Here is a 12,373-nt window from a genome sequence, read left to right as displayed (position 1 = left end):
TTCAAATCAAAATTTTGGACTAGTTTCCAAAAAGAAATAGGTACACGACTTTGTGATGAGTACTGCTTACCATCCCCAGATAGATGGTCAGACAGAACGTACGATCCAGAAAATCGAGGATCTGCTTCGAGCAGTGGTTATGGATTTCAAAGATAGTTGGAAAGAAGCTTTATCTCTAGTAGAATTTTCATATAACAACCCAGGTGACTATTGGTATGGCTCCTTTTGAAGCTTTGTACGGCAGACGATGTCGATCACCTCTTTGTTGGCATGAATTTGGTGAGAAGCAGTTAACTGGACCTGAGATTGTTCAGGAAATGCATGATAAAGTCCAGTTGATTCGTCAGAGAATGAAAGCTGCCCAAGATCGACAAGCTAGTTATGGCATGAGAGGTAAGTTGTCACCTCGTTTCGTTGGTCCCTACGAGATTGTTGAGCGTATTGGGACTTGTGCTTATCGTTTGGATTCGCCCCAATCCTTGTTTGGCATCCACGATTTTTTCCATGTTTCTATGTGGTGTAAGTATGAGCCCGGTCCGTCTCATGTGATTCAGCCTGATGAGGTTGAACTCAACCCTTCTCTATGGTATACTGAGTATCCTGTTTGTATCTTGGATCGTAAGATGGAGTTTTACGCAATAAAGTTATATCACTTGTACGTGTTCAGTGGTCGAGGCATGGTATAGAAGAATCAACGTGGGAAACAGAAGAGAAGATGAGAGCATCTTATCCATATCTGTTTGATTCTTAGTAATGTATTATTAATTTCATATCGTGTATAAATGTATGTGTATAAACAGAAATTTCGAGGACGAAATTTGTTTTAAAGGGTGGAGAAGTGTAAGGCCCTGTAATTATTTATCCAATAATTTGTCATACTTAGAATAATTATTGAATTGTAAATTAAAATAATTATTTATGTCAAATAAATTCAAGAGGTGTGTTAAAAATATGTATTTTAGAATATCAAAGAATTTAACGATATAAAATACATATAGAGTTTAAATAACACACGAGAGCAAAATAAATACAGACCTGGATAATTGGGCTTGAGTTACTATTTTAGTAACCAAATACACAATATATATATATATATATATATATATATATATATATATATACATATACATACACACAACTTACCAAGAAGAGAGAGAGAAGGAAGAATAAGAAAGAAAGAAACTCATTCCCTCAAACCCCAATTCTCGTCACTTGAGGAGTAGCCACGACAAAGTAGCCGTATCTCCTTCGTTCGGCGTCGAAATCTCAATCAGTCTGAAGGGTTGTATTCCTAATATCCTAAGATTCGAATAAAACCATAAATTGTGAATTTTTAGCAAGGATACGGGTAGATCGAAGCTGTTGTTCTGGTATTCTGTTTTTGCTCGAATTCTTCCGGTTTTTGGGTGAGAGTTTTTGTGTTGCTGCGATTTTGGTAATTTGAAATTGTAGAAATGACCTAAACAAACTTTGTAGTGCTTTATGTTTTCTGTTTATAGCCACTAGAGTAATGGGATTTTGATTAGAAACGAATTTTTTTAGGATTTTTCTACCAAAATGTGCCAAAATCAAATTCTGAAATTATGTTGTGTATAACACCTACAGTATTTCGGGATTATGGCATATATGCATTCGGATTCTGAACTTATGATGCAAATGAAAGTTGTAAAACTATGTGTTGTCTTCGTAATGATATAAGAATCGTTAAATTCCAGTAAGAATTGCACAAGTTACGATGGTTTTTCAGAAAATGCTCAGTAGGAGATTTCTGTCCGAAATTTTTTTGAGTAGTAGGGTGTTCTTGATAATTCTGGGATTAATATACTGAGATTTGGAAGATGGTTTCTTCTATAAAAAGTTAGATATTCGAGTTATATTTCATTTACAATTGGCAGATATTGATTTGAGTTATTTGTGAGCGAGATACAAATTTAATTCTCTTTTGTGCCAAATCAGACATCGTTATGGAATGTAGTTTTCGTGATCGGCTTATTGTTGTTTTGTTTAGGCCGGGAGTCTTGAAGTAAATCGATATTGGATTATCATGCTGGTATAGGTATGTTACAGCTCGGTAACATACAATGGTAAAACATAAATTATATTTAATTGTCATTCTGTGTTGCATTGATCATTTTTATGATTTGTTGACTGTTGTAAGTTGTTAAATGTTTTCGTTGTGATATATGTTTATTATTGTGACATAATATTGGCATTTAGCATAGGGCATACTGTTGTGACATTCATGTTGAGCCCTATCGTTCTTGTTAGCCCATTGTTGATGTCCGTTGTTATCTGGCACTGTTGTTTATCTCGGGATCATAGTGTGGCTGATAGGCCAATACACATGAGACCGAAGATGTGATTGAACAATCTCGTGGTTAGTGCAGCCTTTTGAGATGAGCGCTGAGATTGTGTCATCTAGTTCGTTCTGTTGTGCCATCCTGTTATATCGTATCAGCTGTATGGAAGCCGAGTCAGGGGTGTTTTTCAACACAGCTTGGCATACCTCGCATACTTGGCAGGGCGGTTTAGCTGCATGATGATGTAGCTCCCCTATGTTGTTGCTAGAGCATTATTCCAATTGTTATCATACCGTTTGTTGGCTCCTGTTATCCCGATTATTCGTTGAGACTTTCATGGATTGCACATTACATTTTATTATATGATTATGCATGATTTATGATTATTGTTGTTATTGTTAAACTTATTTATACCACAATCCTAACCTCATTTATTTCGGGGGGGGGGGGGGGGGGGGGCTGTGGTTGCTATTGGGCACCATGGTAGATCTCCCGAGTCATTTTGCAGCATCAGGCCGAGGTTCTGCTAGTGGATCTCGGATTGACGTTGGATTGCTTGGTTCTGTTTAGTGGAGTCTCCCAGTTAGTATATATGTATGTCTTGATTTGTTCACTCTTGTATTGTAGTTTATTTGTCGAGGAGATGCCCGTGTATCTGTAGTGGTATTTGATTGTTTTTGTGATGTTCTGAGTCGACTCAGTGATATTTATGATCTGGTGAGTATTTGGTAAGTTTTATTTTCTGCTTAGTACTGGCCAGTGCGACTATAGGTTGTTTAACTTCGCTTTTTGTTTTAATGACTCTAGTTGGAGTATATTTTTAATATAAACTACTGCTTGAGTTTTCGAGATGCCCTACTTACGGGGAGGTCATGCCGAAATTTTTCTAAGCCCTGAGGTGCGTTTTAAAGTATTTTAAACCTTTTTTCCGCTGCAACTTTAAATCAAACCATTATTGTTTGATCATTAATTGTAATTAGAGTAAATTTGTCTCGCAATATATAACTGTATAAATATAAAATTTAATAAAATAAATGTTAGATTAAATCATTATATTTTATTTAGAACAACCGACAGAGCCACGCCAATGCCTAAATGAAATATATGATTTAATAAGTTAGTTGCGGTAAAGTAAAATTTAGATGCGGGAAATTAAAAGTTAGTTGCGGGCCAGTAAATGCTAATTGCAATAAAGTAAATTGATGGATCGTGTGTGTTAGCGCCTTCGAAGGCATTTCGCACACAACAACCTTCAATGAGCTTCAATAGCTCGTGTTCTAAGAATATTAACACCGATGAATTAAATCGAGTTTGGTTTTAAATCAAGCGGGAGAAACTTGAAGTAATCCTTCGTAAAGAAAACTGAAATGTTACAAAATATTTTAACTTGTGTAAACTGACTAACTGAAAGAACACATATTAGTTTTTGCATTTTTGTATTTCAGTTATGGTAACAACTGAACACACGAACACTCTAACTAATCAAAACAATTTTAAAGCGATAGATAATCAGTTAAATACACAAGATATGTTTATGGATGTTCGGAGACTTCAACTGCTCCTATGTCGCCCCTTCTATCTCCACGGATAGGATACACTAGAAGACTTTGATTTATACAACTACATGTACAAGCCCACTCAGCTAGGACTTATCTACTGCCTAAACTGAACTCCTAGCTACGACTGAAAACAACACTTTCAGTCAACACTTATTTAACGTCTATGTGAGAAAGACTACATACACAAGTTTAACGTCTTTGTGCAAGGCTGTTTTGGGTGGTTTTGAGAGTGAATGTGTGTGAGAACTGAACAGAAACGTTCTAACACACTGAGGGATAACAGGCTTCTAAACTGAGCAGATATCACGATGAATAATTCCCTCTGGGCTTAAGTGCTTCTGAAAGCTGATGTGCAACTGAGCGTGCACTTTTCTAGAGTATTGTATATGTTATCTCTACTCTATTTGAGTCTTCACCGATCTTCTCTTTATATAGGCAGAGGAAGCTGATCTTACAGTGAGACTCATTTATTGTATCTGTTGCATTTGAATCGACTTCTTGGACTTAGTGTCTCGTCTTTTTAACTGTCCTTCTGAAGCGTTTTGTCTTTAATGCTCTGATGCAACGTCCATTATTGTCCTTTGATTGGATAATGGCTTTGTACCTTCTCGCACAGTTGGAATCCACTTGAAAGAGTTTATCTTCATCTATAACTGAAAGATTCTAACTGATGCTTCAAACTGGTCAGTTTGAACTGATCTTTCAGTTGGGCTGGTGAAATCAGTTGACTCGTCAGTGGAACTGATTTCACACTCGTTCAGTTGGACTGATCAGCTGGGTTTCTTCATCAGTTGAACACTCTTTCGGCTGGCCTGGCTTCTGAGGTTTTCAATCAGCTGTACTGCTCAAATGACGTAGCCAGTTAGACTGATTCATTTTGAGCGATCAGTTGGGTCTTCAGTTTTGCGATATAAACAACTTGTAGGTGATCCTAGATGCTCCACAACTAAGGTAGATCATTAGTAACACAATTAACAAATTTTGTTACCATCAAAATCAAGATAGCGAACTTGAAAAATTCCAACATAAATGTTAGATTGTTAGATGTTATTATTAAATCATAATATTTCATTTAGAACAACCGGCAGAGCCACGATATCGTCTAAATTAAATATATGATATTGTATCAAAAATTAAATGAAATATCGTCTAAATGAGCCACATTATCGTCTAAATGAGATATGATATTATATAATATATATATATATATATATATATATATAAAACAATAATAATTGATGAAATATTTATTGTATCAAAATTAAACAACAAATCAAGATAAACACTTCAATGTTATCAAGCATTTGATATAAATTGATAACAACAAATAATTCGTTTTTATACCTACAATAAAAAGAAGTTAGCTAAATGAAAAGAAATATAGAAAGAATATACAAAATATAAACAATCTTATTTCGTCAAGAATTCATCCTCTTCATCTTGACATATTACATTTATCTTTCCATGAGCTTACTTTTGATGCACACTAAAATCCTCACTCATAGTTGGGAAAGAAAATATATTAAACTTAGAACTTTAATACACACAATTATATTTTACAATGGGATATGATATTCCTCAAGCTATCACAATGCCTCTATTTATAGGCCAAATGAGAGGAAAGATCAAAAATTTCATTATTAACATGTAGTTGTAATAGTAGTTTTTTTTTTCTCCAACTTCAACTCCATGGCCCTTCTTTGAATGATATGTTCCACGACTTTAATCTCCGAATTTGACTTTGCTCTAAACAGCAAACATGTGGGTCATTCTCTGTAGATGAATTTGGCCTTTTAGTTCAATTCATTTGGTTAAATATTTAAATAGCTATAATTTATTTACTATATGCTGGTCATAGTAAAAGTAAATATGTCATCCTTTTGATATTGGGACAATTTGATCTTCTTAATGAATTTTTTAGGCATTCATGTCTTCTGAAAAGTTGTAGATAATTATTCAAGCATTCCAAATATGTTTGAATCACCACAATTTGAATTTATAGCTTGAGTTATCATTATTTTACCAATATGTAGAAATCTGAAAATAAAACATATTTAGTCAGACAATTAAATATAAAAAAACAATATTAAAATAACATAATTTAATAATTTACATGAAACTTAAATTTTAAAATACAGGTTTTAACATATAATAAATTATTAATTTTAAGTTTCATCACACCCTCACATTATCTTATTACTAGTCCCTTAGTAATAAAATTTATGGAAAAAATCACAAACTAGTTTTTTTATTATTTTTATATACTCAAATATACAAACATATTCATTTTAAAAACAAAATCATATACCGATTTATATATATATATATTCATTTAATATAATAATATAAAATTAGATGTGTTTTTATTCTTATTTTCACATAATATATAAAGTAACAATATATAATATATATATATATATATATATTATATTTCTAATTTTTTTATAATAATATAGTTAAAAAGATAATTCACACCACACACCATAACATATATAATATCAAGAATATTATTGTAAAAGCCTCAACTACATATTCTTTCAGGTCAAAATATTTAATGAATAGCTGATTTTCACTCATGGATTTGGAATGAATATTGACTCTCATTGAAAAAGGCCAAGAATTAAAGCAGAAAATTAAATAATATTGAAAATAAAATAGGAAAATTTACAAAGAATAAAATCCCCATTTTTCTCTCTTTTTTTTCTTTCTTCTTCTTTTTTTTTAAATAACGTGACTGCAAAATTTTACAATAACATAAAATTCTTTATCCATACATTCTACCATAAATGTCTATATATATAAACATTTAAATAACGGATACATCCTACTAATTTTGAAACTTATCCAACAAAAATAAATCTTTTAATTTTTTTATTTATTTTTGGACTACATTGATAGTGCATCAATCAAATCAAGAAATAATTACAATGAACAAAGAACTTTGCAGACCTTTATTTATTTACTTTTTTGTATATAAATATTTTTTTAAGGGAGATATACTCTTGTAATTAACTATTTTTTAATAATCAATAAAATTTTATTAATTATTTTCTTATATCTCACCACTTACTCGCAAAAAGATGTGTGAGTATATATTAAATTTTTACAAAAGGAACAATTTCAATTATACATATTAACAACCATACAAACCATATCTTTTAACTATATTCTCATAAAAAGTTTAGAAATTATTTTATTTGAAAAAACACACAATTATATATATATATATATATATCATATATATATATATAAATAAAAACATCTATTATAACATTTTATATTAATTGAAAAAATATAAATTGGTACATATGAAAAACTAATTTTTCTTGTAATCTGTAATTTGAATATAATGAATATTAAAATCTAGAATATTGTGATTTCCAATAAGTATTAACTAATGCGTCTCAGTTGTATTTTACTAATACCTTACTCAACATTGAAACTAAAAATTATTATTATTATTACTAAATATATGTATATATATTTTTATTTTCATATAATAAAAAAAAACTAAGAGAAGAAGAAGAAGAAGAAGAAGAAGAAGAGATTATTCATACCTTAAAAAACATTAAAACATATTGTTGAATCACAAGTTTAGCATCACAAGAATTTTCTTTTCTTACTCTTGGATGTTGACCAATTAAGTTGAGATAAGAATGGATCTGGTTCATAACTAAATCCTTGCAGTAAATAAATAAGTTCACCTTCATTTGTAGTATAAACTAACATCCTTCGTTAGGCTAATGAAATAAATCACTGTTCCACAACATCATCAAGAAACGATAACAGTTTATCATAATAATTGTTTAGATTTAACAAACCAATTGGCTTATTGTGGATATTTAATTGTGCCTAACAAACAGTAGGAAATATTTCCTCCAAAGTACCGAAACCTCCTGGTAAAGCAATGAAAGCATCTGAATGTTCAATCATTTGAGAAATTCATTCATACACGTTGTCCACTTTCATTTCTTCTCCTATTGTTGGTCCAGTAAGATTGACTAAGGTAATCGGAATAATGCCTAAGACTTCACTTCCACCTGTATGCGCAGCTTTAGCAACTTTTCCCATGAGACCAACTTCACCACCACCATATACCAAATGAATCCTTTTTTTAGCAAGTGTTATTCCAAAATTTTCTGCTACATCTTCATAAATTGAATCTCTTCCTGCACTAGATTCATAAAATACACAATTTTTTTTATTTTACTTACCGTGGATGTTGACACGTTTAGAAATATGTTTTCTGTAATTGTTAGATCACAGCATATGAATTTATAAGCGTAACATGCCAAAAGTCAATATTTGAACAGGAAATTATGAATATTAAAATAAAATAAAAATGACAAAATTAAAACATATATATATATAGTAGTTGTGATTGTGGCTCACATCTTCCTCTGATTTTACGTTCAGTAACGGCTTCAACGCCTTCTATGAGTCGAGGATATGCTTCCCAACCAATTTTCTTATAAATCGGCAAATAGGGTATTTTATCATCATATTCCCAAGATGAAATTGTATATATATAAACAGATATGCGTTACTACAATAGGATCTTTGTAAGGCTGATTCCACCGCCATATTGATATTCCTCATGTTGAAATTGCCACCATAGTTTAAGAATTTCATTTTGCACGTGCCCACTAGAATGCGTATCAAGAACCTCTAGAAAATTATCCAAAACTCTTTACTCAGACCATTCTTAATGAATAAAATTTTATCTTCTCTATTCATTGATGTCATTCCAATATTTTTGCATTTCCCTTTACAATTCCACCTTGCACATTTATGATATCCACATATACGTTTAGCTTTTCGCTATTTTGGCATATGTGCTTTTACCAAATCCTGGTATATATCTTATTATTTTTTAACTTGCTTCCCCAACCAATCGGACTTTTGCTTCAGTTATCAAACAAACATTATTCGGTATGCCATATAACATCATCAACCTTAGTCGCTCACATCTAGCTTAATAAATTTTTTTCAAGGCATTATCAGGTAAACAAGCGAAGTATTTACGAAGATTCAAAATATAAGCATCCATATTATTATTATTATTATTATTATTATTATTATTATTATTATTATTATTATTATTATTATTATTATTATTATTATATAATTATTTTGGGGAAACTGAAGAAATCGACTTAAATAGTCACGAAGTACCGTTATTGTGGGGACCCGGACGCTAAACAAGTTCTTAATCATAATTGGGACTAATTAATCAATTAAAACCAGGGTCTAAAAATTATTTTTTTAAAATGCGGAACGTAGTGAAATCAAACTAATATACATATCAGTATATATAACATACAAGTCCTGTATCACCAACATTTATTCAAACTAGGGTTTGACAACTACTATCAAGTGTTCAAGCCTATCTCTAGTCCAAGTCCGGTGCCACCACTCTAATCACGATCTCTCTTCATCTCCTGGACCCTGATCCTGTCCCACCTGTTGTCAAGTACACATACAGACAAGACAACAGCCGGATAAACCAGTGAGAATATACTCCCAGTATAAATCAATGAAACATGCAATCATATAAACAAATATAAAGCATGTAATCAGGTAACATGAATATGTATCATAATCCGAAACATAAACAATACTCGTAGCTACATCATTTAAGACTAGACTCAATCCTAGTCTAGGGATCCCGGTTTCCAGATGTGGTATTCCTATATCGAATTCCGTAAAGGATGGAACCATAATTTCTATTACTCGATATAACCAGTGCCCCGGTATTCCTATATCGAATTCCGTAATAGAAGAATTCCAACCCCTTTACTCGATATAACCAAATATGGTGTTCCTATATCGAATTCCGTAATGGATTCCATTACTCGATATAACCATACATCCAGTGTCCTGACCTATCCGTCATGGACTGTAGTTCTATCGCTAATATCCTATCTTGAGACATCGTGCAATGTGCCGTGGCGATACCACCACTATCCGGCACTTCTGTCACAAGATAACTAGCCTAATACCTGTCATCTAATTCCAAGAGGACAAGTACATTAATCAATGTAATGCAAATATCCATGCAATAAAATAAAGTATGTGATTTAGGGAAACCCAAGTCTAAACCGACTTAAGTCCATCTCCCAATACCACATTGACTTATACCTTTCGTTGCAGTCTCGGTTTCCTGCTCAGTCGAAGTCCTGAATTCACAGTCTGTCTGGTAATGACAATATCAATAATCTTATGTCAATATACCACTCCAATTGATAACAATATGATCAATCTGGATTTAATTCAAAATCACAGTATAACGGTACAATTTCAGTATCTCCGTCAATACAACATCACCAGATAATAGTTACAATCCATAACCCATATCCAGTACAAGCCATAATTCAATCATAATTCAAATCTGTCCGGTATCAACTCAATAAAATCAAAAAATCATAATAATTCCAGAATCAGTCCGTTTTCTGATCTGACTTTGATTCTACGATGTCTAACATGTCCAAGACATCATATATGAATTATATCAAATTCCTACAACATCATATTTTCAAATGATACCAGAACTCAGTAAAACTTACTTCCAGTAGTAGCTGTCGACGAGAGGATCTCAGTACCGTGTTCAGATTCAAATTCAGACGGATAAATCTCACACAATATCAATTTATATCCACGAAATGAAAGCTCTTTCCCTGGAACCTTTCTCGGCCGTTTCCTTTTTCATAATGGGGACATTTGTTGTTTAATATATATATATTAGCATGCATGAATGTGACAAGTGTCACATTCAAGTCTTAATTGCACTTTAGTCCCTCAACTTTACACTATTTGCAAATCGGCCCCCGCTCAATCTTTTAATTCAATTTCAATCCTAATTAATTACAAAAACCGTGGAGTCTAATTCATTATTCCAAAATTCGTAAATTAACAAATCACGGGTTAAAGTGATATAATCTCGGGCTTTACAATTCTCCCCCTCTGAGACATGATTTCGTCCTCGAAATCTCAAGCAATCATATCACAGGCAATCATATCAGAAACTGAAATAGTAAACTCACATCAGTGGAATAACTCTGGGAATTCTTGTCTCATATCTGATTCAGTCTCCCAGGTAGCTTCTTCAACGCCATGACGAGTCCATTGAACTTTTACCAGAGGAATCATTTTCGTTCTGAGCTGTTTTTCTTTACGATCAATAATCTGGATCGGTTTCTCGACATAACTCAATGTCTCATCCAGCTCAGTCTCGTCTGGTTGAATCACGTGAGAATCATCAGGGAGATATTTCCGCAGCATTGATACATGAAACACATCATGTATTCCTGACAATGAAGGCGGCAAAGCAAGTCGATAGGCACGATCTCCTATCTTTTCTAGGATCTCATATGGACCAACATATCTTGGAGACAATTTCCCTTTCTTGCCAAATCTGACAACACCTCTGAAAGGAGAAATCTTCAGGAATACTCGGTCTCCAGCCTCAAATACCAACGGTCGTCGTCGAAGGTTGGCATATTTGTGAAAGCGGACCGGTTACGGGGGCCGGAAACGCAACGGAAGCGAAAAATTTAAATTTTTATGCACAAATTTCGGCCCCCATGAGTTTTGGTGCAATATTTACAAAAAAAAACTTAAAACATGCATAGGGTGTTAGAAAGTTTGTTACCTATCAACTCCTTAGAGTTGATGAAATGGCTCCAACTTTGTTTAAAAACAAAGCTCTTGTTTTGGTAGAGAAATCTACAAGCTCCTTCTTTTCCTCTTCAAGAATAAAGCCCACCACTTAGCTATGCAAATCCCCTCAAGTTTTGCACTAGAAAAACTCAAGGATTTTCAAAGAGAATGATTTTTTTGCTCTCCAAAATGAAGAACAAAAACTTGAAAAATGAGAGAGAAAATCACCCCCCAAAAATCGGCCAAGTGAGATGTGAGTAAGTGTGGGAGACTAGCCTAGATTGTTGTGTAAAGTTGTCTCCAAAAAGTTACATGCTTTTGGAATTTTTTAATAAAAAGTAATCAACAACCTTTCATCTCCCAAGCATGCAAACCCTAGCATGTCTCACATATATTATATGGTTTTTAACACATTAAAAACCATAGACTAAATTTTATTATCTCAAACACATTTGAGATTAATTAAATATTACTTGATTTTACTCAAGTCTCACTAGTTAAATAATTATTTAAATTGAGCTCTACAAGACTCAATATTATTTAATTAATTCAACACTTGAATTATTTTTTAATTATTTGGACTCTACTAGGTCCACTAGTGTTTAATTAATTCAACACTTGAATTAATTTAATTTAGTCCCCAATAATGTTTATGAAAATCACAATTTTCAACTACATTATTTACTTGGCCAAATTTTAATCTTAGGAACACTTCCATAAATTAAAATTTATATTTCTCTCATAGAAGTCATACTTCTAATTTTCTTTACGCTTATAAACACATTTATAAGCCGTTCAACACATTGAACTATTTTACTTCTCTTCGGGATTTACTAAGCAAGTACTTGTGTGGCC

The 12,373-nt window shown here is 32.5% G+C and overlaps 1 protein-coding gene across 1 annotated transcript; it reads left to right on the top strand.

The window, feature by feature from the left end:
* Positions 1 to 215: 215 nt before the first annotated feature.
* LOC140810295 (uncharacterized) lies at positions 216 to 686 on the top strand. The gene has a single exon (XM_073168166.1). The coding sequence runs from the start codon at positions 216 to 218 to the stop codon at positions 684 to 686; it is 471 nt and encodes a 156-aa protein (XP_073024267.1).
* Positions 687 to 12,373: the final 11,687 nt, after the last annotated feature.

This window comes from Primulina eburnea, chromosome 13 (assembly GCF_022965805.1).
Source record: "Primulina eburnea isolate SZY01 chromosome 13, ASM2296580v1, whole genome shotgun sequence".
NCBI lineage: Eukaryota > Viridiplantae > Streptophyta > Magnoliopsida > Lamiales > Gesneriaceae > Primulina > Primulina eburnea.
The sequence above is the reverse complement of the archived record's forward strand: the minus strand, read 5'-3'. Positions and strand labels throughout refer to the sequence as shown.